Raw genomic sequence first — 27,157 nt, forward strand, 5'->3', positions numbered from 1 at the left:
CCAAGATTATTTCAACTAATACGAACACAGGATAAAGTTGAGTTTTTCTTCGTTTTGCCTTTTTCTAATTATACGTTTTCAACCAATTAAGGGGCATATTGCTTGCACAACTGTTTAGGTCACATATCTCTTTTGTTGATATGTTTTAGAAAATGTTGGATCTTTTTCTAGTTCTGAAAAAAAACTGCAATTAGTTTTGTTAATGCAAATAACCACTGTCTTTTAGCTTGTAAACGTAAAACTGGCAAACGAAATACAACAAATTATTGTTTGTTAATCGGAAAATCAACAGCCTCGTGCAGAGATGGATTTAAGATTTTAAATTTATGGGTTTCTACAGTAATATCAAATTAATATATAATAAATTACTGAATCAACGTACTGGTTTTAAAGCTAAATATTTTTATATATTTATGAAACTTTTTAACACAAATATAAAATCTAAAAGTTATTATATTCACGTGAAGCCGTAATCATTACATTAGATCCGCTGTCCAAACGCTCTCCTAATTCATTGTTAAAAGTTAAAACAATAGAAATGACTGCATAAGGAGCCTTCTTCCTGTATTCGAAGAGTAAAAATAATGAGGCAAGCCTTACTTATTAGTTTGCAAATATGCACGTTAATGTTTTTACACAATCTATGTTGTTTCCCTTAACAGGAAAATCAATTCCAAACTTAAAGTCTTAAAAACACTATTAAGTCCTAAAAATTCGAAGTCTTCAATTTTCTAGAGCTTTAATAAAATGAGACTCTAATACAATAAAAACTTCAAAGCATCATCCACTTACTGTAAAGAACTTTACCATAGTCTTTCAATCATTCTCTTCTTAAGCTACAGCAAAGAAAAACGAAAGCAGTAAAATGGATTAAACCATATACTGAGCAATACGAAATTTACTATTTTACTTAACGAGACAACAAAATTATAATTTACGTACTAACTTCAATTTGACTTTGTCGTATTAACAAAAAATAATTGTATTTTAGGGTATGTCTGGTATAACGGAAAATGTTTTCCGTGGAAAATATTTTCTTGGAAAACAAGTAATAATCTTATTCATTTTTTCGGTATTTGGTACGCAAATTAAGGAAAATAAATTCTCAAGAGTATTCATAAATAATTTAGATACAATAAACATGAAGCCATAAACTTTCGAACCAACAACCTTCCGAACCCACAAATTTCATAAACTTCTGAACCGCTAAACTTCCGAACCCGTAAACTCCATAAATTCTAAACCCGCAAACTTCCAAACATGTAAACCTCCGAACTCATAACTTTGAAACTCGTAAAATTTCGAACCTGTAAACTGAAAAATAAAAAAATTAGAACTGAAAATATATTTAAAAAAAATGCGGGGTGGGGGTTGGGGTGGGTGGTTTAGAAAAACGAAAAACAGAAAATTAAAAATACAAAAAAAAATGGAGGGGTGGGGGGTGGGTAGGTGGATGGCGCAGAAAAACGAAAAAAAATAAAAAATTGAAGTTGGAGGGGATTGGGGTTAGATGTGAGGGTATGTGGAGTTTTTCAAAAATGTTTTCCTAACTTTTTCTAGGGAAATTATTTTCCTCCAATTTCAGAAAAATATGATATCTAGAAAAATATTTTTCAAACTATTTTGTGCAATCAAACAGTGGAAATTTTCGTTATACCAAACACACCCTTAGTTTTAAAAATTCATTTATGGAAACAGTACTCAAAGAAAATAATGTAATAATAACAGTGAAGACACGTGTGAGGATATTTTTTTGACACTGGACTTATATGGGTCCCAGCTTCTCTTTAACAATCCCATTTCTCTAGTCTGTTTGGCCAAACTTCTTTTTTGGCCAAAAGTATTTATTTATTTTTGCCAAAAGCACTTGAGTTGTTTGGCCAAGATTTTGGGAAAAAAAGTGCTTTTGAGGAGAAGCAGAAACAGTTTTTGAGAAATATAAAAAAGTATCTTCTCTCCAAAAAGCACTTTTCTGAGAAGCACTTTTGAGAAAAATACACTTATAAGCAGTTTTTAAAAGTTTGGCCAAACATTAATTACTACTCAAAAGTTCTTTTCAAATAAATTAGCCAAACACAAACTGTTTCTACAGAAAAATTATTTGAAGTACTTTTGACAAAAATAATTCTCAAAACGGAAAAGGGTCATTTGTGCCCCTGTACTCTCAAAAATTAGTTATTAGTACCCTCCGTTATACTTTCCAATATTATTTATCCCTGACGTTATCTATTTTAATATCCTTACCCCCATCACTAACAGACCCTTTTAGAGGGACACATATCTTAATCTTAAACAACCTAACCACTTACCAGTTGGATCCCTGACCCATTTGGCCCCGACCCGCTAACCCCTTCATATCTCTTAATGGATGTAATCGTTTATTCCTCTCAAAAGCTTGGGTTATTCCCCATCTGAAGCGATTCTATTCTATTTTCTCTCATCATCTTTATTTTCTTTATTATTTTGTGTATAATTTTCAAGAATAGGGAGTTACAATGTCAGAAGGTAGTTCATCGTCTCAAGAATGTGTATCAAGTAGGACATGCAAATGCGGATTAACTGCACTCTACCTCATGGCTTACACTCATTGGAACGCTGGTAGGAGATTCTACAAATGTCCGAAATCTGAGGTTAATATCTTATATTTTATGGTTTTCATGGTTTTATGATAATTTTATGATTTTCATTTTCTGAAATTTCACTTATTACATGGTGTATGATTTTGTTTTTCAGAAAAATTCGTGTGGTTATTTTGAATGGGCTGATGAAGTATTATCGGACAGAGCTATGATAATTATTTGTAAGTTGAAAGCACAACTGGAGGCTGTCAAGATTGAAAGGCTGAAATTGAAGGAAAAATTGGAAGCATTGGAGGCAATAAATGAGGTTGAAGGAAAGAGAGACATATTGAAGGAAAAAATTGAAGAAATGGAGGCTACAATTCGCGGGGAAATGACCAATTCAAGGAAATTGGAAGCCAAAGTCTTGAAGTTGAAGATCTTTCTAATATCTTGGGTCCTATTTGCTGGCTTAATTGTAGCTTGTATGATAAATAGTTATTAGTAATAGTCGGTGAAATCTAGTTTTTATTTTGTTAAGTTATCTGTATGATTAACTTAAGTGGCAGTAGTGAATTGTGTACTTTTTTGTTGGCTAATTGGAATTTTACTTTCCGGATTGTATATGTTAATTGCTTTTTGTGTTCACCTATGTTTGTTAGTTAATATGATTTGAGCTTCATGAACTTGTTCCGAAATAGAAATGATTCACACATGTTAATTGCTACTTAAACTACATAAATGAACTTCTACTTATTCAAATAAAACTACACTACCAATAATATAAGTTGCAATAAGGAAAGAAACTGAAATAGCAAACTGAATGCGTCTAAATTACCATTAACATTAGTAGCAAAAGTTAACTGTCAATATACAGTTAAATTGACACACGGATGCCATATTATAACCTCAAAACAAGTTACCACCTAGGTCATACTATGGCATCCAACTGTCAGTACCAATAAAGCATTTAAAACTAGAGTTAAATGTATTGTTAGAAGTCATAAATTACAGCACCAAATCAATTTGTTTAGATAAGATACAATAACTTCAAAAACATATTATCCAGTAATGTATCACTTCCCCCTTCTTGTCTTAAGCTTCCCAATCTTCTCCTGCGCCTGCATCTCCAGTTTGTTAGTAATTAAAGCTTCTTTCCCCTTCCATGTGAGTCCTCTAGGTAAGTGTGATAGAATTGAGGGCTGACTCACACTAGTTGAATCACCCCTTAAGTTGATGACTCTTGTTCCATCTATAATGTTGGGTTCATGTCTCATTTGAAACCTTGTCCTCATCTCCGATATAACTTTTGGCCTTAAAGCAGGGTCTTCCTCATCTTGGATAACTAGCAGAGAACATGTAGAACTAACAGCTTTCTGGAGCCTCTTTAGGTGAGAAAAAACTGTTGTAGGAATGAACACAAACGGATTACTGGAGCCTACACTTGCTTGAGATTGTTCAGGCCCTGATAAAGGTATGTCTTCATCAATATCTTCATAGTTTTCAGTTGTCATCCTTTTCTGTGGTAGAGTTCCATTAGATGGCTGTCATTAATAAATGAAACATTGTTAATAATGTAGATATCACTTGTTAAAAACTAATTAACTAATTATAGTAACAGTTACCTTCTTACACCCTCGTGAGTTGTGGTTTGGCTCTCCACAGTTGCTGCAATTCATAACCCTCCCCTTCCTTGATATAGACCATTCACTTTGTCTCTTAATTGCTTCATCTTTTTGCCTTGTTCTCTTCACCTTAGGTCTGCCAGCTAACTTCACTATCTGTGGTGGTTCCATTGCATTTGCAGGGACTGCCTTCCAGGATTTTTCTCCCCTAACAGGCAGTATCTTGTGTGAATATGTCTTTAATGTTGCCTCTTTGCTATACCACCAATGCATTCCCTCCAAAGGATCAAAACCTTTGTACACAAATGACCTAATGGCATGAGGACATGGTATTCCAGACAGTTACTAAGCCCTACAACTGCACTGCTTCAAGACCATGTTTACTGTATGTTTATCAGGCCCTTCAGATATTTCATAGCCCCAATCACCATTAAAGTGAACCTTGCATTTATGAGCAATCTTCAAATAATCTTCATAAAGTTTCATGGCATAAGGACTAAAGTCAGTAGTCCACGACTTCACTTTGTCCTCATGTTCTCTCAATATTTCCATCACCTTCACCCTAATATCCTCTAGCATCTTAATTATAGGTTTGTACCTTGCATCCAAGATCCATGCATTGAATGATTCTGTAAAGTTGTTATCCACAGCAATATTCTTGCATACAGTGTCAAAAAATGCTCTACACCATGACTAGGGAGGGTAATGCAGCAAATCCTTCACTGTATTTTCATCCATATGCCCTATCTTCTTCAATTGATCATCAAAATCCTCCTCATATGTGCACCATGCACTCCACCACAATAACTTTTTTATTTTCCCAGATCTCCATCTTTTACACCAATTAGCCTCAATGTGTCTGACACAATACCTATGATTAGCATCAGGTAAAACAGTTTTCATTGCCTCAACCAACCCCTACAAATCATAATAAATACAATATTAGTTTAAAGAATCAGTCACAAGTTTAAAGAAACTGAAATAACTATAAAAGAACATGGACATAAACACTACCTTTTGCATATCTGAAATGAAAGTGTATCCTTCTTCATTGTTGAGCTCCAGTGACATCTTTAGCATTTTCAAAAATCAGTCCCAAGTTCTCTTTGTTTCTTTGTCCACTATAGCCCAAGCTATAGGGTAGAAATGATTTATTGAGTCAAGACCAACAACAACCAAAAGCTGACCCTTAGCTTTTCCCTTCAGAAATGTCCCATCCAGTCCAATGAAAGGTCTCATACCTTCCTTAAAACCCATTTTCATAGCATGAAAGCAAATATACATTCTTAAGAACCTCCTCTTACCTTCAAGAAGAGTATCTTTTGACAAATTAATTATTATATCACTTCCAAGGCTACTAATCTTCAATTCATTAACATAGCCCCCTAGCTTGTTGTACTCATCTTTAAAGCTTCCCTTTAGCTTATTCAAAATAAGTATTTTTGCTCTCTTGCATTTACCATGGCTTACATTAAGCTCAAATGCAGCTCTCAAATGATCCCTCATCTCCTTCACTTTATATTTTGGATTGTCTTGCAACTTCCTCTTAAAATAATGTGCAATAGTGAAGTAGTTAATAGTACTATTATCATAAGCAATGAAACAGTTATGATTTGGATTTAGTGTCTTCACTCTAACCCCTGGACAGTCCCCATCCTTAAAAATTAGGCAAACAAAAGGACAACTTACTTGACACTCATACCTAAGCCTTCTTGTATCACTTTTCTTAAGCACTATCTCTTTCTTATTTGCCATAGCATACAGTTTCAGACACTTCCTAACTTTAGGAATATCCTTAAAGCTCATATTTTTATCTAGTTCTTTGTAATCCAGCAACTGCTCAGTTATACTCATACTCCTCTGAGTTGAAATAAATTCAAATTTTTCAGAATCATAATCTGAAGAATCAGATTCAGCTCCATTATCAAACTCACCATCTGTTGAGCTACAATCAGTTGCAGCCTCATGGTCAAGTGCAACATCATCAAGTTCATCCTCACCTTAATGTAAAAAAATCAGGTACATTCACTGCCAACTCACAATCCTCTACAATAAATATATCAACAATATTGTAATCACTACAAACCATTCCCAACAGTTTCCTAATACCACTATCCCCATCAATTTTATAGTATCTACCAGAATGAGTAGATACAATAAGTTGTTGAACCCCACCAAAACATAACTTAGTGCAAAACTCATTAACTATATCTATAAAGGATAGATGGTCAGAGTCATAACCTTCCCGGGTGTGTAACAGCTTATTTGTGTATTTGACTTGTGACTCTCTAGTCCATTCCCCACCATAGTTAAATATCAAGTCCAAATTAACCATAGTAATCTGTAATCAATTGACATATTAAGCAATTAGAAGTTAAACCATAAAATAAGTTAAACAACAACTTAACTAATCGAGATTATAAAATATAGCTGGAAAGAAACTAATAAAAAAAGAGTAAAGCAACATTCAAATAAACTAATAAAAAATCGTGAAGTAACATCCCTAGACAAAGGGACAGAACATGGTTCAAAATCCTAAACGACAAAGCACATAAAGACAACCCGGACCACCAAATAAACCTATATGAGAATATTACCGCATGCAATACAACAACTAATAAAGTTAACGCCTTTAAGACAAAATGAACTATTATAGTATACATTCGGGACCACCATCACATGTATATGCAAATACAATAATCCATAAAGTTAAAGCCATGTTTAAAACCCCACATTCTGCTTAAAATGTTAGACTTTGCAGTAAAAATCATATAAAAATAGGACCTAGACACGAAACCCCAACCTAAATAACAAAATCTGCTAAACCCTAGATATTTTAGTCACTAAAACCAAACATGAAAAAACTAAGTTTTAATCAATTGAAAAAATCTTAAGCCTGAGATTTTACTATGGTAGAAGAATTAGTTTACTTTTAGATCATGAAAATCGGCGGTAAGTGTGAGAGTCGCCTGATTTTAGACAAGTGAGGTTAGAGTGAAATGGGGTTCTAACCCTTTTGTTTTAATGTATATACGGGTCTAGGGGATATGAAGGGATTAGCGGGTTGGGGCCAAACGGATGAGGGATCTAACTAGTAGGTGGTTAGGTTGTTTAAGATTAAGACACGTGTCCCTCTAAAAGGGTCCGTTAGTGATGGGGGTAAGGATATTAAAATAGATAACGTCAGAGATATATAATGTTGGAAAGTATAACGTAGGGTACTAATAACTAATTTTGGAGAGTACAGGGGCACAAATGACCATTTTCCGTTCTCAAAATTAATGGATTTTAGTAGCCAGGCCAAGCATACTATAATTTTCTCTTCAACTAGAAATGAGAGAGAATTTCACGGAGCAACAATGGCGACGATGGAGGAAACGGAGTTAGAAATGGGGAATTTATCACCAACTAATAATTCGGCGCCCTTCAGCATCGGCAATAAAGTGGAAGTCACCAGAGAAGAACTGGGTTATAGAGGAGCTTGGTACGAGGCCATCATTGTGGAACCAAACCCTATCCAAAAGAAAAGAAGGGGTTTCTTCGTTCAGTACAAGCATCTCTTATCTGACATAAAAGATGTAAGTGAATCAATACCTAAATGCGAGTTCATCACAAAACGGTCCCTCTTACGACCCGCCCCGCCGCCGCTTGCGACGGTGGATGAGCGGAGGTCCTTTAAGGTGAAGGATGTGGTTGATGCATTTCATCTTGCTGGTTGGTGGAAAGGAGTGGTTGCTTCAGTTGGTGGTGGTGACGGTGGTAAAGGTAGCCGGTTCCGGGTCGCTTTTAAGGATCCGGATGAGGAGCTTGAGTTTTCTCAAAATGACTTGAGGTTGCATGTTGATTGGGTTGGCGGAAAGTGGGTGGCCCCTGTTTCGACTGATGAAAAGGTAATAAATTACTTAAGGTCGATTTGGAAAAGATTTTGTACTAAAGAGCAAAGATTTATTTTTTTTAACACTGTTTTTATACAAGGAAGTTTGGATATCTACAAATTTTCAACTACATATGGTATCTTAAGAAACAAAATGGCTTTTGTTTTATGCACGCCATGATAACAGATGCCTGATCTTCAGTCTGGAAGTTCAAGTGCTGCTGATCAGAACAAGCAGAAGAATTCTGATAGTAGCCAAAAAGCATATGTGAAGGTATTTCTACATACTTCTACCCTCTTCTTCTTAGCTTCGTTACTCTCATACTTTGCATGATAACTCATGTGACATTTTTGTACTATCTGTTTTGGATTTCTATAGGTCTTCTATCACTTATTTAAGGTAGAATAGGTGTGAAATATATGATAGGAAACAAATGACTTCTAATACCAAATATGTCACAGTAGGAAAATAGAAGGGGAGAAAGAGTTTACTAGAGCTTCACTGTTTTTGGTGCTGTCTTTTGCAGATCAGAAAATCAAGAGTAGTTGGCTCAGTTGATAATCAATCAAGTCATGTCATGGAGGAAAGAATTGATTGTTCACCAGCTGAAACTGCACATTCTAATGGTGGGTGTAAGTTACGCTATTTTTTTCTCTACTTGGGTTATGGTAACTACTCGTCAAGAGCTTAACTACTAAATTGTGGATGTAGACCGCAATAAACTAGGAGAAGATATTGTTGGAGATGTTATTGACAGAGAGCTGAACAAAGAAATTATGGGGACCGTGGTGGACATGAGAACACTAGCAGCTGAAAAACCAAGTGATCCAGAGGTTCGAATTCATGTTGTAACATGTTATAATAGTACACATTAACATGCATCAACTATATAAGACCTTCAGATAAAAATAATTATTTCTTAAATTAGCAGTAGCCCTTCTGTTCCAATTTCGGTGACACTATTTCCCTTTAGTGCTAGTCTAAATAATCTGCTCCAAGTTCAATGGTTATCTGTCGCGTTAATAATAACCTTATGTCCAAACCTTGGGAGTAGTTGCTTACTGGGGGATAGCCACAATATGGCTAAAAGTTGACATGTGCTCGTGTCTTTTCCTTAGTTTTTGATATGTTTTCCTAACACAATGTCTTGGAGATTCGACTATAATCTAATTTTTCACGGTTCTAATTATTCATAACTTTACATCATTAAGCAATATAATCACTCACTTCTCTGCCTATGGTACCAGATGCCTCCTCAATTGGGAACTTCAAGTGCTGCTAATAATCACACCATCAAGGATACAGCCTCTTCGAATAAGAGACTGGAGATGTTGGATACTAAGACTGGTGGGCTACAGCCTCTGAAGAAGTTAAAAAGTGGAAAACACGTTTCTTTTGCTTTGGAGAATCAAGAATTTCCCAAGCGCACCAGAGATAAGGATGGGAAGCTAAGTGATTCTGGATTTCTGATTGTTGAGGTAACATGTTATTATAGGGATCATTCATCTGTGTCTATTCCATTATACAGAATCTGGGAACAGACATTTGCATATGATACTTGGGTTAACAGAATACCATCACCCAAATGCTTTGAATCTACTTACTTATGGGGCCTGAATAAATATCTCCATGATATAAAAGATTTACCTGATTAAAGTATGAATATTCTATACGCTTGAGTTACCTTAACTCTCTCCTCCATTAGTTCACTTTTCTGTTCCTTATTGATTCTGGTGTTTGCTTTCTTTTCTTTGTTATCCAGGGTAGCAGCAAAAGAAACTCTGGGGACCTGTCTGACCACCGATCACTTGCTGTGACACAAGGTAACTGATTTTGGTGTACAGTATTGTTTGCTCATTGCATCATTGCATAAATGTTCTGCTTGATGACAGGTGTGGAGAAACAAATAGTTGAAAGCACTCACCATGAAGTGGTTAATGAACAGAATGCAACAAATCAAGTTGAGTTATCTTTAACTAGTGGTATAAATACTTCAGCAGGTAAAACAATGCAATTTAACCCAATGTATCGACGGTACTCACAAATCCTATTTGCGATTGCTCATCTTAATGGTGTTTAGTAATTCCTATGTGTTTAGCTTCCTGATTCAAAGTTTGTGGTTCTCAAAGTGATTGCGTTCTAAAATGTTAAATACTTAAATTATTCCTACTAGTTTTAACTTTTATTTCGATAGCTTAATAACTACTTTTGTACCAGGAGTTTAAAGAACTCCAAGCTGTCTGCAGTATTTGATACTATTATAATATGAAAGAGGTTTCTAGAATTAGGCATCCTGAATGTCTTCACTTACAACAGGAACTGTAGTTGAACAGTAAACACTAAACATCGAAGCGCTTGTGCAAGACTGGAGTTAGTTCTGGATAGGTTGTATGAGCTTGAGCTTAATTAGACCTTAAAATTTGATACAAGCTCAACTTTGATGATTTTTCAGGAATTTAAGAAGGAAAAAGTATTTTTCAAAACTTTCTTATCCAGATTAGCAAGCCACATTAGTATTTTCCTTAAAAAGTATACTCTAATCGGGTTACTTAATGTTAAATATTAGATGGAATATAACCACTACCAATCAAAGTAGTACTTGAGCCAGCTTCCTGAGTTGCCTAGTTGACAATTCCCATGTTCATTTTTCAAATGATGTGATCTATCAGGTCTTTTTGAAAAATAAAAGATTTGAGATTGAACTGATAGGTCAACTTGCAGTGCTATTTCCAACTAAATAGTGCTCTTCTTAGGTGCCTGTCATTTGTGATATTGCTCAGTTTTCTATTATCCCTGTGAGTAGCATGGTTAATCTAGTCATCATTTTGCAGGTGCCTCTGCTGCAGCAGACCAACCATGTGTTGAGAACAGTACTCAACAACCTGATGGAACGCCAGATACTAAACTTAATTCCATCACTACGCCTAAGCCGAGTCTTGTTCTTCCATTTAGGAAGAACTCCACTCTTTGGGGAATAGTTGAATCTGCGGAAGTATTTGCAAGGAGTCCACAAAATCCACATTTTTCACCATTAGCTCAATATGAGGAGAATAAACGAGAAGACGTGGCTTTACAAAAGATGATAAATTATGCTTACGTTGTTGAGAAGATACCAAAGTTAACAACCACAGAACTTAGTAATTCATCTCTCATTAATGACATGCTGGCATTTGTCAAGGACTGGGAGGAGAATGGATTTGATGTTATTCTGTATAAACGTGGCTTGAATGATATACTGTTGAACAACGAGAGGCAAAATCACTTCGTAGACAAGTTGGAAGAAGTAGATGGCAGAATCAAAAACTGCAATCTTGAGAAGGCAAGAGCTGAAAAAGAGATTGAAGAGAAGGATATGAAGATAAAAGATCTGGAGAGAGAACTTATGGCAGCCAAGAACTCGATGGAGACAATGGATCAGGAGAAGAAGGTAATGGATCAGGAGATGTTGGTATTCAGGTCTGAAGAGAGTGCCATCTGTGGTGAAATTCGACATGTTCAGCTTCACTTTGAGGCAACAGTAGCTTCGCTGAAGCAAATCTTCAGCTGACCAATACTTTGTAGTTTGTACATTCTCGGAGTTCGTCTTTGAATATTTCTTTTTGGCCCTTTTGCAGAATATTCTTGGCATGACTTTGAGAAGATAGCAACTAGCAGCAGCATCTTTGATTTTTATTTTGCTAATAGCTCTCAATTTTATACACCTCATATTTCAAATTTGTAGTAAAGAACTATTCCAGTAGCGAAGTCCAGGCTTGGGTTCAAATGACGCCACCACTCCGGCAATCTCCAATGAACCAACAACAGGAGTGTGCATTATTCGGATTTAAGGGTGTGCATTCGGGTATTCAGTTCTGTTCGTTTTGCGTTGTTCGGTTTGAAAAACCACAATCCAATGCAACCCGCCATACAACATTATTGAATAGTTATATTTGAATGGCGAAAAAGAACAAATATTATAGAGTGAGAAGTAATAATGTCAAATCTCTCAAATACACTTTCTAATATAAGTCACAGGTAATACTTATAATCACAACATTTAAAAGTAAATAAATACACCCATTCACTTTGGTTCGGGTTTGGTTTCTCGATTTTCTGCACATTGCAGTCAAACTTAGCCAAGTAGCAAGAGAATTGCATTGAAATGGTCAGTAAATGTGTCAACAGTACTAGGGATATACAAAACGCATGCACATTCAATCGTTAAAAGTTCACCGTAACAGCTGATGAACAAGACAATCATTGATCTACCATTGGAGAGGACTAAGTTTTGATGGACTAATCCAGGCTTACAATACATTATCACTATCTTCAAATTTTCGAAGTACTAGAAGATGGTTAATGCCTTTTGGAGACGTGGTTGCCTGCGTCTCTTCAACAAACCAAGCTCCAAATACATTATTTTCAAGCTTTTGCTATGATGAGCATTTATCTCGTTCATTCTTTAATTCTTAGAAACTCCGTTGATCTTAAATCATTCTCCAACTCTTCACGGGTGCCACAACTACAGGGCTACTGTATAGTCTGTATCATATAGATTAAAAGACTAAGGTCCAGTTCAATTGATTAAAGAAAGAATAAAACATTATGATAAGTATCAACTAGATATATGCAAAAGCACATAAGAAAGAGGTTGTGGCTTATGAAATGAATAAAAAATACAGCAGATCGAATTAGAAAAAATCTGCAATACCTTCCAAAACCAGTTGGCCTTCTCTTGGGCTGTGCAAATCCATGGTAGATATGTTTGTACAGTATTCCAGCAAAATGCCTTTGTCTCAGCAGTCTAAATTCAGTATATATAACATTTTATTGCAAAAGAAAACTACAGGGTAAAAAAATAAAAGTAAAGTTTCAGCATCCACTCAGCTCTACGAAACACTAAACGATGACAATTCTACTTACAGTAACATTGAATTTATCTGCAACAAATCCAGTGTAATCCCACAAGTGGGAGAGAATTTATCTGCAATGCCTTCAAAAATAAGTCTATGATATATAGAAAATCAATTTTCACTCGTTATGACTTATGACCTTTCATTGTGATTTCACAAGAACTAGTTTCCCCATATGAAATTACAAAGGAACAACATTATACACTTGAATTTGAAGTATCAAAGAAATATAGTAGAGCCACGGACTACATTACCTCCAGAACCGTGACGTGTAGTAATAATGCAAATCCCTACCATAAATCTAAAATGCTTCCATCTTTGAAAATCATGTCATCCAACATTCACGGCATCAAAATTTTCCTTATCACCCTATAAATTCTAGGGAAGCATACATTAAAATAATCAACTAATTACTTCTGTAACTTTACAAAGTAGAAGGTGATCAAATTTTAACCACAGCTACTACTTACCCAAACTTCTTAGTAAACCTAAACTTTTATATTACAGGAGATGAGAATTTTCTGCACAAACTATGAAATCTTGCAAGGAAGAGAAGGAAATTGACTTTACAGATTGGTTGGGGTGAGATTGGGAAAAGGAAGAAGAGAGTAATGGAGAATGACAATAAAAAGCATGGTGCACGAACTCCAAAAGTCAAGAAAGTTAGTCAGGAGCACATAACTCACAGTTTCAAGTTGCATCTTTCACGATGAAGTCTGCTTATAAATTTGGAATCTTCGCACTCTTCCATGAGGTTGTCATTGTAGTTGAGGTGTCAAAGTGAGCCAATTCGCATAAGAAAAGTGTTGTTTAGATGATGGGTAGTGGCCAATTAATGTGGGAACTCTGTCCAGTGAAGTTGTTTGTCTTCATAAAAAAGACGCGCATTTGAAAACATGGATTCTAAGAAAAGAGGTTGGAAACAAATTTGCAGAAAAGTGCAAAGGTTTGCCCTTAGCTCTAAAGACATTTGTGGGCCTATTAAGCTCAAAGGTTGGAGAGTGGAGATTTGAAAAGTCAAATATGTGAGCCTCCACATTCACTTCCTACCAAATTGTACTCTTCACCCTCTTATTCGGAACTTAATAAACTAGTAACTGTCTTAAGAACTAAAGGAAACCTTTGTACTTATCTAAAACCTTTTTCCCTACCATTTCAAGTTTCGGATGTTACTTAGAATCATTTTCTTTACAATGCGTATTATTTTAATAAGGCCAACCGACTTTACTAGGACAGAGCTCTACACCAATTGACTCACCACACATCATTAAGGCAAAACATCTCCAACTTCTTCAAATTTTGAATATTCTGAGTCGCATCTTTCTCAACATTGTTACTCCAAAACTCGGAATACCAACTATATTAAGTGGCTGTCATCATAACTGATGAGTACAAGAAATTCTATTAAAAAATAAAACACGTGTATAAACTAATTTCGGCTCAAAGATTTTTTGCCCAAGAATAAGAAGATATGAGTCTATAAAAGATAAAAGTAATACAAATACCTATATCCTTCAGACAGATAAATGACACTAGTATAACCATATAGTCTAATAATCCAACAGATATGTATATGAAACATATCACTTAAGATCTAGCAACATGGCAATGATCAGGCATGAAACCTTTTGGAAAATATTAAGTTCTCTTTGTAACCATATAGTATAAACATTAATATATATCCCATTTATGTAAACCCTAGTACTTCAACTACTTTGTCTAACTTGGGCCGGACCTACAACTCCGAGAACCGACGAATTCGGGTCAATCCACATACCTCGTTGATGTAAAAGCCCACAAGAATATCGGTGTTATGTTTGTTGGAAAGTGAGACGTGAACACTGAACATTGTACTAATATAGCCACTTTCTGCCATTGTCTTGACATTTCACTTGTGTAATTTGAAATTCCATAATAGTGATTATTTTTTAAAGACAAAGCTGAAAAGTAACAAGAGGATGCTATTTCTACAAATTATATAAACGGGTAGAGTTAATTAACCAAAGGGGAAAAATATAACTAGGTAACATTTAAATAAAATTTACGAAAACATAGCAACAGAACTTAATTTTAATTTATGGCAATAAAATATTTATATATCATAGCAGCTTCCAACAACGGAACTCTCTCTCTCTTGGGTGAGATTCATGCTTATTTGATACCTAATTGTATGCACTTTCGGTCTTCATTACTTTGTTATATATTTCCTTTTATAAATTAATATCTTGCCTTTTATTATAGTACTCATATCATTACCAGGACATTAGTTAAGATAGAGATTTTAAAGACACTTTTAAGATATGTATAACTAAATAAAAAAAGATATTTGATAGGTATAATAATGGTTTATTTGTAGTATTTTTTCAACTGAAACTATCAATGTTTTTCAAGAATTTAAATATATGCCATATCTATTTTATGTATGTATTTTGAATATGTAATTGTATATTAATGACGGTATCATTCAAATACCAATAAATATTTCAAAGATGAATATAATTTGTATTTTTAATTATTAACCATATAATATAAATTGGAGCTCTTGTACATCGTATAATTGTAGTATAATAATGGTATTTTAATGTTTCATATGTGTTATTATGTAAGATATTTGCAAATTAGATGTATGGTGTAATTTTGATATAATGATGATGCAGGGTATTATGCTAGTATAATAATGTTATTGATGTTTCATGCCTTTTAGTTGTGTTTTTTTTATGTAACTTAATTTCCAATGTTATACACGGGATAGTAATTATTATAATTGTAGTATCATGGATGATTCATATGCGATACAAATTAATTGAGTGAATCATCTATAATTGTGGGTATATACGATCCATGGAATGGCTACTCTGAAGGAGTCCATCTCCGCCTAAAAGAGAAAAAAAATGCTTTTCTATTGCCCTGTTTAACTGAAATGCATGGAGTTATTCAAAAAGAAAAGGCCAAGAAAGCGTGATTAGTGCATTCATTAAATGTTGAGCATAAATTTTGTATGCTAATACTGTAAAAAAATAAAAGGCTCTTTATGGAATAAACAAGAAATGATTCTATTTTTTTAAAATAATAGTCAAAAGAGGATTAAGCGTGTAAAATCTCTTAACCTTAACCAAATAGACCAAGGCTGTTGCATTTGAGTTTTAGAGTGTGTTAAGTATGAACAAATATTATTATTATTATTTTGTAAAAAAGTATTGCACTTCGGAATTCAATATTGGGTTTATAAGCATGTGACAAATGAGGGGCCAACTAACATATAGTGTTTTGGCAAATTTGAGTATTAAATGTTGACAAAAGTGTCTTAAGGATTGATTTGAAGACCGTAATATCAAATAAAATATAGTATTTAGCAGCAGCATCTTTGATTTTCTATTTAGCTAATAGCTCTCAAATTTATTTTACACACCTCATTTCCAAGCAATTTCAAATTTATAGTAAAGAACTTCCAGTAGCGAAGTCCAAGCTTGGGTTCAAATGAACCCTAATATGCACATTTAGGGGCGTGCATGCGGTACGGCTTTGCTTTGTTCTGTTTCAGTTTTGAATTGGCAAAAGAGAATATTATAGAGAATGAGCAGTCAAACATTTCTATAACAGTCTTGTTTGTTCCAGATTATTTTGGTTGTTATACCAAAGTAATGTTATACATAATACATATTATAACATAACATGAGATTTGATTTCAAAAGAAACTTGACTACGACTGTCATATAAAAAGTTCTGACCGTACTTTCTAATGTCAATCTCTTATAATATAAGTTACGGGTGATACTTAAGATCACATCTAAAAGTAAATAAATACATGTCCATTCAATTAGGTACGGTTTGGTTTCTTGATTTTCAGCACAATGCGGTCAAACTTAGCGAAGTAGCAAGAGAATTGGATTGAAATGGTGTCAGTAAAAGTGTCAACGGTTCATGCACATTCAGATATTTAATTGTTATAAAAGTTAACTGTAACAGCTGATGAACAAGACAATCATTAATCTACCATTGGAGAGGTCTAAGTTTTGGTGGACTAATCCAAGCTTGACAATACATTATTCTCAAGCTATTACAAACACTATCTTCAACCTTCAAACGTTCGAGGTACCAGAAGATGGTTAATGCCTGTTGAAGATGTGGTTGCATGTGTCTCTTCAACAAACGATGCTCGACATATCAAGCTTTTGCTATGGAGGCTTTATCTTAGAGGCTACTGTATAGTCTGTATCATATATATCAGAAATTAAGGTTCTATTCAGTTGATTAAAGAAAGAATAGAACATTATGAGAAAAGATCAAATTAGAAAAAATCAACTAGATATATGCAAAAACACATAAGAGAGGTTGTGGCTTATGAAATGAATAAAAACTACAGTAGATCAAATTAGAAAAGAACTGCAATACCTTCCAAAAACCAGTTAGCCTTCTTCTTGGGCTATGCAAATCCATGGTAGATATGTGCATTCAAGCAACATGCCTTTGTCTCAGCAGTCTATCTTTCCACTACTAAATTCAGTATATACATAACATTTTATTACAGAAGAAAATTACAGGGTAAAAAATAAAAGTAAAGTTTCAGCATCCACTCAGCTCTACGAAACACTAAACGATGACAAGTCCACTTTCAGTAAGTGAGAATTTATCTGCAATAATAACAAAACCAGTGTAATCCCACAAGTAGGAGAGAATTTATCTGCAATGCCTTCAAAAACTAGTCTATGATATATAGAAAATCAATGTTCACTTGTTATGACCTTTCATTGTAATTTCACAAGAACTAGTTTCCACATATGAAAATACAAAGGAACAACATTATACACATCAATTTGAAGTATCAAAGAAATATAAGAGAGCCACGGACTACATCAACTCCAGAACCGTGGCGTGTAGTAATAATGCAAATCCCTGCCATAAATCTAAAACGCTTCCCATCTTTGAAAAGCATGTCATCCAACATTCACAGTATCTAAATTTTCCTTATCACCCTATAAATTCTAGAGAAGCATACATCAAAATAATCAACTAATTACTTCTGTAACTTTACGAAGTAGAAGGTGATCAAATTTTAACCACAGCTACTACTTACCCAAACTTCTTAGTAAACCTAAACTTTTATATTACAGGAGATGAGAATTTTCTGCACAAACTATGAAATCTTGCAAGGAAGAGAAGGAAATTGGCTTTACAGATTGGTTGGGGTGAGATTGGGAAAAGGAAGAAGAGAGTAATGGAGAATGACAATAAAAAGCATGGTGCAGGAACTCCAAAAGTCAAGAAAGTTAGTCAGGAGCACATAACTCACAGTTTCAAGTTGCATCTTTCACGATGAAGTCTGCTTAAAAATTTGGAATCTCCGTACTCTTCCATGAGGTTGCCATTGTAGTTGACGAGTCAAAGTGAGCCAATTTGCATAAGAAAAGTGTTGTTTTGATGATGGGTAGTGGCCAATTAGTGTGGGAACTATGTCCAGTAAAGTTGTTAGTCTTTACAAAAAATACGCGCATTTGAAAACATGGATTCTAAGAAACTTTTCAGTACTTGAAGAGGTTGGAAATTTTTTGCAGAAAAGTGCAAAGGTTTGCCCTTAGCTCTAAAGACATTTGTGGGCCTATTAAGCTCCAAATCAGAGGTTGGAGATTTGAAAAGTCAAATATGTGAGCCTCCACATTCACTTCTCAGCAAATTGTAAGCCACATATTTCACTTCTTAAAATGTGTCTGCTCTTCAACCTCTTAGTCGGAACTTAATAAACTAGTAATTGTCTTTAGAACTAAAGGAAACCTTTGCACTTATCTACAACTTTTTCCCTACCACTTCAAGTTTCGGATGTTACTTAGAATCATTTTCTTTACAATGCGTATTATTTAATAAGGCCAACCAACTTTACTAGGAGAGAGCTCTACACCAATTGACTCACCACGCATCATTTAACACATCTCCAACTTCTTCAAATTTTGAATATTCTGAGTTGCATCTTTCTCGACATTGTTACTCAAAAAATCGGAATACCAACTCTATTAAGTGGCTGTAGTCATAGCTGATGAGTACAAGAAATTATATTAAAAAATAAAACATGTGTATAAACTAATTTCGGCTCAAAGATTTTTTGCCTAAGAATAAGAAGATACGAGTCTATAAAAGATAAAAGTAATACAAATACCTATATCCTTCAGACAGATAAATGACACTAGTATAACCATATAGTCTAATAATCCAACAGATATGTATATGAAACATATCACTTAAGATCTAGCAACATGGCAATGATCAGGCATGAAACCTTTTGGAAAATATTAAGTTCTCTTTGTAACCATATAGTATAAACATTAATATATTTCATTATTAGCCAATAACATCAATAATAACAAACAACTAGAAGTCATATATTTTTTATATTATGCATCTAGTAGCAGAGGAAACACTAAATAGATATGTACAGTTTCTGGATATAATTATTCGTCAGAAAATGTAGCACAATGTTACTTTAAATGTGAAAATTGAATGTTTTGACACCATGAAACCAACTAAAAGAGTAATTTCCTTCACAAAGTAGAAGATGCAAAGCTAGAGCATGTAAATACAAGGACATCGACATGAAAATAAGAAAGTAATCAAATATAGAAGACAAGCAAATGGAACACAAGATAAATATCACATCCAATCTGGAAATAGTAAATAAATCTTAAGCAAAAACCACTACGCATCAATCCGAAATTGTTTTAACTAGGGTCAGACCTGTCTAACTCCATAACCAAGAAATGCGAGCTGATTCCCCGTGAGTGTGACGGCGTATCCCATTTATGTAAACCCTAGTATTTCAACTACTTTGCCTAACTTGGGCCGGACCTATAACACCCAGAACCGATAAATTCGGGTCAATCCACATGCCTCGTTGATGTAAAAGCCCATAAGAATATCGGTGTTATTTTTGTGAAGGATTTAATAGATTTTCTTAACGGTCTTCGCAACAGGGCAGTTTGTATAATTATTCTCTACTATTTTTTTAACTAGTATCCGTACCCGCGCGTTACACAGATAAAATTAAATATAATTTTTTATAAGAAAATATTATATAAAAAATACGGTATACAAAGAAGTATGCAAATGCTATTATTTTTTAAACATGTAATGCAGTAAATATTCATAAATTGAAGTCATGCGAAAACACACTTATCCATTTTAATAAACAGCTATTAAGGAAGAAAATATGACATTAGATTATTGGCTACATGTATTAGCACGGTTTGAGAAAGACAACAAATAGCGTATGTTTAAGATTGTTTGATGACAATTAAGATTGCTTGACGAGACCTTTGTAATAAAGAGATTGAAATTAGACAAACTACAACATAAATTAGGCAATTACTTAATTAGCAATACCATTAAATTGGTGAATTACAACAGAATTGCACAAGGTACACATACGTGCAATCCTGCAATATCAACCTTTTGGTGTTGTCTCTAGCTTGTATTCTATATGATAAATAAAACTGAAGTCTCAGAAAAATAATATATTATTTTATGAAATTTTCACATATTTATCAGACGATAATTCATGACTAAAAGTTAGGGATGGCCTCGTCTTGTTGCAAACTTCAGTTAACTTTCAAGAAAATTGATAATTCTATTTTACATTGCATTAGCGTCAGTCATTCAATGATATATGTTTCTCTCAATTAACTGCAGAAAGCTACATTACAAAAGAGAATGAGTATTCATGAATGATGCATTGTCAAGTTAAAGACATCATATGGAGAATTGAAGTGAAGTAGCTAGTTTAACTTCATTGAAATTTTTAAGATTTATTTGAATATCTTCTTCACCCTTGTAGTTTTCTTTGTGCCTTTTTAATGAAATTTAAAGTTGCTAAAGGATCAAACTCTTGCACAACCTATTCAGGTAAGAGAATATTTACCAACGAATACTAATCAGTATAAATTTGTAGATGGTAGAAATTAGACTCCTTCATATTCATGAAGTTCACATATCAAAACGTGAACAAACCTTTTCAAGGAAGAAAAATGAAGAAGTTTAGTAGAACTTTCAAGCAATTGGAAAGTGAAGGCGCATAAACAAAATGGACCATATAAACTTGTGAGAGCGAAGTCGTCACGAAAACAAACTTGCTTTTACAATCAGCATTTTATGGACCATAAGAGCACAAGTTATAGAAAGAGATGGTAATGGCAGAAACCTGAAACACGCGCTTGTTGCGGCCAAACGCACACTCACGCAAGTACACGTGGTCGTCAAGTAATAGAGTAATGAGTAGAGTATAGTTTCCACGAAGACTTATGATTAACTTTCGACTGATTCAAACTCAAATGACTTATCGATTCAAAAGATTTCTCACAAAATATATAATTTACTAATTTACTACCTAAAAATTATAAAGTAATGGAATAACTAGAAATCAACCAAAACAATTAAGCAATTTCGGATAACAATCAGTAGAGGAGGATATTCCAGGGTTACGGGTTAGCTAACAACCGTGTTGCGTTCTTGGCTTAAAATGACTAATTGATTTATCTAGGTTGTTGATTGACAGGGTTGATATTGCTCATAAGAATCTGTCGAGTTCTTACTCGCCTATTCAAGCTAACTTAATGCCTATATGTCTATGGAATTAAGAATAACAAGAATGCATTTACACTTCTTGTATTTCAACCGAGCAAGACAATTAGGTATATTTCTATCCTAATTGCGAATCCGTTCCCTGTTGTCCGGGTTCAAGAACTTATTATAGTGTATATATATATATATATATATATATAATAAAAGGAGAGGCAAAAGCACATTATTAAGACAAGTGGCATAACCACAAAAAGCCAAGTGGCATTATTAAGACAAAATAAACTACCTTTTTAAATAAAAAAATCTTTTTAAATTTTAAATTAATTGGTTAGTCTATTTGAATTAATAAATATAGATATCTTATAATTAGCTATATTAAAAAAACAAAAATATAAAAAAAATAACTACTCATTCAAATTGGGGAGTAGTTTCAAGTTGGAGTTTTAAAGTTATTTTAAAATTAAAAAACAAAAAATAAGAAAAAAAATTAAATTAGCTACAATAAAAAACGTCAAATATTATTAATTAAAAAAACTACCTATTCAAGTTAGGGAATAGTTTCAAGTTGGAGTTTTAAATTATTTTAAAATTTAAAACAAAAATAAAGAAATAAAAAATTACCAATTCAAATAGTGGTGTGGTTTCAATTTGGAGTTTTAAAATTATTTTAAAATAAAAAACGGAAATAAAGAAATAAAAAATTACCAATTTAAACCGGGGAGTAGTTTCTTTCTAATATAGCAGTCTTTATATATATATACACACAAAAAAAAAAAAAAAATTATTTGATGCCAAGTGGTATAACCATGAGACGTCAAGTATAGATTTTTAGGACAAAGCTCAAATAAAGTTGGTGTTTTAAAATTATTTTAAATAAAAAATAAAATTGAAAAAATTAAAAAATTTACAAATTCAAATTTGGGAGTAGTTTCAAGATGGAGTTTTAAGACAAAATAAACTACCTTTCTAACTAAAAAATCTTTTGAATTTTTAATTTTGAATTAATTGGTTGCTCCATTTGAATTAAAAAATATAGATATCTTATAATTATCTATAATAAAAATCGAAAAACATTACCCATTCAAAGTGGGGAGTAGTTTCAAGTTGAAGTTTTAAAAATATATTAAAAAAAAATTAAAAAAAATGTAGCTATAATAAAAAAATGGAAATATATAAATAAAAGAATTACCCATTCAAACTGGGGAGTAGTTTCAAGTAGGAGTTTTAAAATTAATTTAAAATAAAAAAACGAAAATAATGAAACAAAAAAAACCTTCAATTCAAATGAAAAATACAAAAAGTCAAGTAGCATTGTTAAGACAAAATATTTTTCAAGTGGCATTCAAAATGGGGAGTAGTTTCAAGTTGGAGTTTTAAAATTATTTTAAAATTAAAAAACAAAAAATAAGAAAAAAATAAATTAGCTACAGTAAAAATGAAAATATTAAATAATAAAAATAAAAAAACAACTAGCTATTCAAGTTGGGGAATAGTTTGGTTTACTCCCTTTCTAACTAAAAAAACCTTATGAATTTTAAATTTTGAATTAATTGGTTACTCTATTTAAATTAATAAATAAAGTTATCTTATAATTAGCTATAAAAAAAAGGAAAAAAAATTACCAATTCAAATTGGGGAGTAGTTTCAAGTTGGAGTTTTACAAATATTTTAAAATAAAATAAAATTAGCTATAATAAAAAAAATGAAGATCTATATATATAATAAAATGAGAGGTAAAAGCACATTATTAAGACAAGTGGCATAACCACAAAAAGCCATGTGGCATTATTAAGACAAAATAAATTATCTTTTTAACTAAAAAGAACTTTTTAAATTTTGAATTAATTGGTTACTCTATTTGAATTAATAAATATATGTATCTTATAATTAGCTATATTAAAAAAACGAAAATATATGGTTAGTTCTTTTCCTCTTCTGAGTGGTTAAGAAACTTCTGTAATTGGTCGCACTGGGACCTGTTGTATTTACTGTTGGTGATTGCACAATAGTATAAATAATTATATATATATTTTGAATTTACTATTTTTGTTGTTGGCATTGATGAACCAACTAGGAAAATAGTTGTTGAGATGATTCCTGAAACATTTGTAGGTCCAGTTCAAGTACATGAAGATATGGATAGCAACAAATCTGCCATGTTGATTAATAATACAATGCGTGGATACGAATACTAGATTGGTAATGTTTAAAATGATCCTATTTAATACTATATTACTCTATTGCAAGTTCATGTAACTGTGATATTTACTAGTGAAGTTTTGGAATAATGCTACACTATCCTTCAGATTTATCACTCCCTGATCGCACATGTATACACTAGGAATTTGATATATCTGAAAGTGGGATTTCGTGAGTTTGTTCATTTTTTTTTATGTTCTTGGTTATACTTTATTGCCAAAATATTAGATAAATGTATAAATTAGGTGAGGCAATTACGAAAGTTTTTTCTATCAAACGTGCCATTATGTTCGAACACTTCTATTTTATTATCATATCATGTTCAATCAGTTCACATGTAGGAAACTTCTACCTTTGTATGAGCCTAAAGTTTAGCAGGATTTCGGCAACCTTTGCAAAGTAGGTTTTGAAAGAAAGACTTTATTATTTCAGCATGTTTTTTTCTAGAGTAAAATTAGTGTAAATATTGATCTACATTCTTCTTTAAAAAATTGATTCTTTAATCCGTGCTTAGTTGACTCTTTCAGTAAACAGGTCCAGCTAACTTTAACAGATGAATTAAGAAAGATGAATATTTCTTAGAACATGTTTTATCTCATACCTCGCTACTATTATGCTTATTGAACTTACTCCAAAAGTAATAATAGCATGAGAGTTCCATAAAAATACTTTAAGTGTGTGTATGCACCTAAAGTGTAACAGGCTTTAGATGCAAATTTTCCTAATATTTCAGCTATTGAAAAGCAAAAAAAGATCCACATTATTCTTCTAGCTAATGTAACACGCCTAAACCATGTTAAACCCATACTAGAGACCGCCTTTAAGCTAACCAAAGTAGATAATAGAATGGAAAGGAGAAAAAAAACTTATGTACACTCAATGTTTACACAAAATTGTATTAGTTTATCAATGATGGATTGATGTAAGAATACATACTACTCCTCAATTATTGTTAGTAATAGATGCATATATGAAGGACATGTTCAATCAGTTTATCGATTTGGATTGTGGTGTAAAAATGAGCATGAGTAAGTTTTTTTCTTTTTCTCATAAAAGGAGACTTTCCATAAAGAATTTGTTTTTACATATATTAGCTTTTATTGATTTTGCATTTTCCTTTTGGAAGTTTAGTTCAAAATTCAGTTCCACCTTTAAAAGAAAATATCAGTCAAGTCGGATTTCGCATAGAAGTTGTTGCATCATCTTAGGCTTCGTAAAGAAATGGTGGTTGCTACTCAAAATTCAAGCTATTCATACTCCACGAGTAGAGAAAAACCAATGAAACGCTAATACATGATTTTCTGCATTTTACATCTTAAGTTCTCATGATTGAATTATGCAGGAGGATAAATAGAATCAAGGTTATCGACTACCTAAGTTTAGTAATGTTGTGATAACTTGAATTTTTTTATTGAAATGTGTTGAACTCTATGATAATTACACTGTGACTAGGTATTAGTACATAGTTTGATTACTATGGCTGGTGCGGAAGAGAGCTGAAAGTATACATAGTTCAAAGACAAATTTTCATTTTAAAGAATCACAGATAGATGCTTTTGCAATATACAACTAAAAGTTATTAATCTATCAGATGATAATTCACAGATGCTTTTGCAATATACAACTAAAAGTTATTAATCTATCAGACGATAATTCACGCTTCATTGAACTTCTGATATTCTTTCCTTTTCTCTTGTCCAAGAATGATTAGTTGACGCTCTATCTTGATTTGCACAATCTAAGAATATTCTTTTTTTAAGTATACTTTCTTATATTGATTTTTCAGTTTTCTTATACAAAATTAGTCCAAAAATCCAGTTCTACATTAAAAAAAAATGTCTGCCAAGTCGGATTTCGCGCAAGCTGCATGATCTTAGGTTTTGTAAAGAAAGGGTGGTTGCTGCTCAAAATACAAGCTATTTATACTCCACGAGTCGAGGCAATTAGTGCATAGTTTTTGCCAAAGTTACTGGTGATAATTCCACATTTGCATAAATAATCACATTTTATTATTACACTCTCACCTTCATTGTCTAAAGAATTAAGCTTTTTACTAATCGTATTATTAGGAAGCTAAAAAATATTTATTATCATTTGAGTCAGTTGCAGTTTAGACATGCGGGGTGGAACTTTATGGATTGGGGCATATCCTTTTAAATACCAAAATAACTATTCAAGTGAGTTTTTTTATATGTTCATATATCTGAAGGACTTTACAGGATGTTTAGAAGTCTTAATTTGACTTTGATGTTTCTCTTTGCAGGGAATGATGGCGATACAGTTGGTTTGGTTTAAGCGCTGATGTTGGGCATATTTCGATATGTGTTGATGTTACTTTATTCATATTTTAACTATTTTTATGCTATTTGATCTTTTAAATGCCCAATATGGTTTAATTATTGATTTTATGACTAATTGAGTTGTGTGTGATGATTTAGAGTGTTTGGAGTGCAAAAATATGAAGAAAAGGTGGTCTAGCTAGAGGAAGAGGGGTTGGATGCGTCGCATCCAATCTAGAAAAAAATCAGATTTCGTGCACCCTTAGCAGTGAAGTTGGCCCATAGCATCCGCCTTAGCATCCGCACCTGGGCAAAGCTGAGATGGAGGAACAAAGGGTGGATGCGAAGCATCCACCCTAGCATCAATCCCTGAAACTGATTTGGATTAGGAATAGGAGAACATTGACCCATGACTTTTGTACGCAATATATAAGCCAAAAATGCTTCTTTTAGGTCATCGAACATATTGGGAAGGGGAAAAAGCCACGACAAAGCTTGGAAACCACAGAATTCGTCTTGAGTTATTATTTTTTCCTTCTTTTATTGATTTTTATGTACTCTTGTGAATTATTTGATGATTGCATGAACATGAGTGGCTAAGAACCTATTATTCTAGGGTCATGGGAGATACATGAATGTTGATCTTTGAAGTTTAATTTGACAAATTTAATTTTATCATATTGGGTTATTTATTTAATTCTATTTTTAATTAATTTTTTAAGTAGCTAACAGTAAATTACTATCTACGAATCTAGAGTTGAACTCGAAAGTGAGAATTCTAAATTGCATATAGAATTAAATAGAGCAAGTTCTTGAACCCAGGCATCGGGGAACGGATTCGCAATTAGGATAGAAATATACCTAATTGTCTTGCTCGGTTGAAATACAGGAAGTGTAAATGCATTCTTGTTAATCTTAATTCCATAGACATATAGGCATTAAGTTAGCTTGAATAGGCGAGTAAGAACTCGACAGATTCTTATGAGTAATATCAACCCTGTCAATCAACAACCTAGATAAATCAATTAGTCATTTTAAGCCAAGAACGCAACACGGTTGTTAGCTAACCCGTAACCCTGGAATATCCTCCTCTACTGATTGTTATCCGAAATTACTTAATTGTTTTGGTTGATTTCTAGTTATTCCATTACTTTATAATTTTTAGGT

The 27,157-nt window shown here is 33.0% G+C and overlaps 3 protein-coding genes and 2 long non-coding RNA genes across 8 annotated transcripts; 3 read left to right on the top strand and 2 right to left on the bottom strand.

The window, feature by feature from the left end:
* The first annotated feature begins 2,495 nt into the window (after positions 1-2,495).
* Positions 2,496-3,063, top strand: LOC104119962 (uncharacterized). The gene is made up of 2 exons (XM_009631604.1): positions 2,496-2,630; positions 2,734-3,063. Exons 1-2 carry the CDS (start codon positions 2,496-2,498, stop codon positions 3,061-3,063), a joined length of 465 nt encoding a protein of 154 aa, XP_009629899.1.
* Positions 3,064-5,272: 2,209 nt separating this feature from the next.
* Positions 5,273-7,446, bottom strand: LOC104119961 (uncharacterized). The gene is made up of 3 exons (XM_009631603.2): positions 7,429-7,446; positions 6,293-6,524; positions 5,273-6,183 (listed from the first exon to the last, which is right to left on the bottom strand). Exons 1-3 carry the CDS (start codon positions 7,444-7,446, stop codon positions 5,273-5,275), a joined length of 1,161 nt encoding a protein of 386 aa, XP_009629898.2.
* A 25-nt stretch (positions 7,447-7,471) lies between these two features.
* LOC104119955 (DUF724 domain-containing protein 3-like) lies at positions 7,472-11,730 on the top strand. 4 transcript variants are annotated; one of them, XM_070197812.1, is made up of 8 exons: positions 7,472-8,073; positions 8,260-8,331; positions 8,585-8,684; positions 8,770-8,891; positions 9,306-9,536; positions 9,821-9,881; positions 9,951-10,058; positions 10,890-11,730. In XM_070197812.1, the coding sequence occupies exons 1-8, from the start codon at positions 7,543-7,545 to the stop codon at positions 11,603-11,605; spliced, it is 1,941 nt and encodes a 646-aa protein (XP_070053913.1). In that variant the 5' UTR covers positions 7,472-7,542; the 3' UTR covers positions 11,606-11,730. The 4 variants fall into 4 exon arrangements, with proteins under 4 accessions (XP_070053913.1, XP_070053914.1, XP_070053915.1 ...); XM_070197813.1 differs by having other exon boundaries at positions 7,473-8,073; positions 8,245-8,331; positions 9,951-10,017; positions 10,888-11,730; XM_009631589.4 differs by having other exon boundaries at positions 7,474-8,073; positions 8,245-8,331.
* An 832-nt stretch (positions 11,731-12,562) lies between these two features.
* On the top strand, positions 12,563-17,276 carry LOC138907258 (uncharacterized). The gene is made up of 2 exons (XR_011415057.1): positions 12,563-12,649; positions 17,243-17,276. It is a non-coding gene; the product is annotated as an uncharacterized lncRNA (long non-coding RNA).
* On the bottom strand, positions 16,848-19,832 carry LOC104119954 (uncharacterized). The gene is made up of 3 exons (XR_691567.4): positions 19,674-19,832; positions 17,343-18,975; positions 16,848-17,160 (listed from the first exon to the last, which is right to left on the bottom strand). It is a non-coding gene; the product is annotated as an uncharacterized lncRNA (long non-coding RNA).
* Between the last annotated feature and the right edge of the window lie 7,325 nt (positions 19,833-27,157).

This window comes from Nicotiana tomentosiformis, chromosome 3 (assembly GCF_000390325.3).
Source record: "Nicotiana tomentosiformis chromosome 3, ASM39032v3, whole genome shotgun sequence".
Lineage (NCBI taxonomy): Eukaryota > Viridiplantae > Streptophyta > Magnoliopsida > Solanales > Solanaceae > Nicotiana > Nicotiana tomentosiformis.

Bases quoted from the DNA above. Each gene is read 5' to 3' on its own strand.
- LOC104119962 (XM_009631604.1), top strand. From the start codon at position 2,496: ATGTCAGAAGGTAGTTCATCGTCTCAAGAATGTGTATCAAGTAGGACA. The intron at 2,631-2,733 runs GTTAATATCTTA...TTTGTTTTTCAG, and splicing joins ACAAATGTCCGAAATCTGAG to AAAAATTCGTGTGGTTATTT.
- LOC104119961 (XM_009631603.2), bottom strand. The intron at 6,184-6,292 runs GTATTAGGAAAC...TTTTACATTAAG, and splicing joins TAAAATTGATGGGGATAGTG to GTGAGGATGAACTTGATGAT.
- LOC104119955 (XM_009631589.4), top strand. From the start codon at position 7,543: ATGGCGACGATGGAGGAAACGGAGTTAGAAATGGGGAATTTATCACCA. The intron at 8,332-8,584 runs GTATTTCTACAT...TGTCTTTTGCAG, and splicing joins GCCAAAAAGCATATGTGAAG to ATCAGAAAATCAAGAGTAGT. The intron at 10,059-10,889 runs GTAAAACAATGC...ATCATTTTGCAG, and splicing joins TGGTATAAATACTTCAGCAG to GTGCCTCTGCTGCAGCAGAC.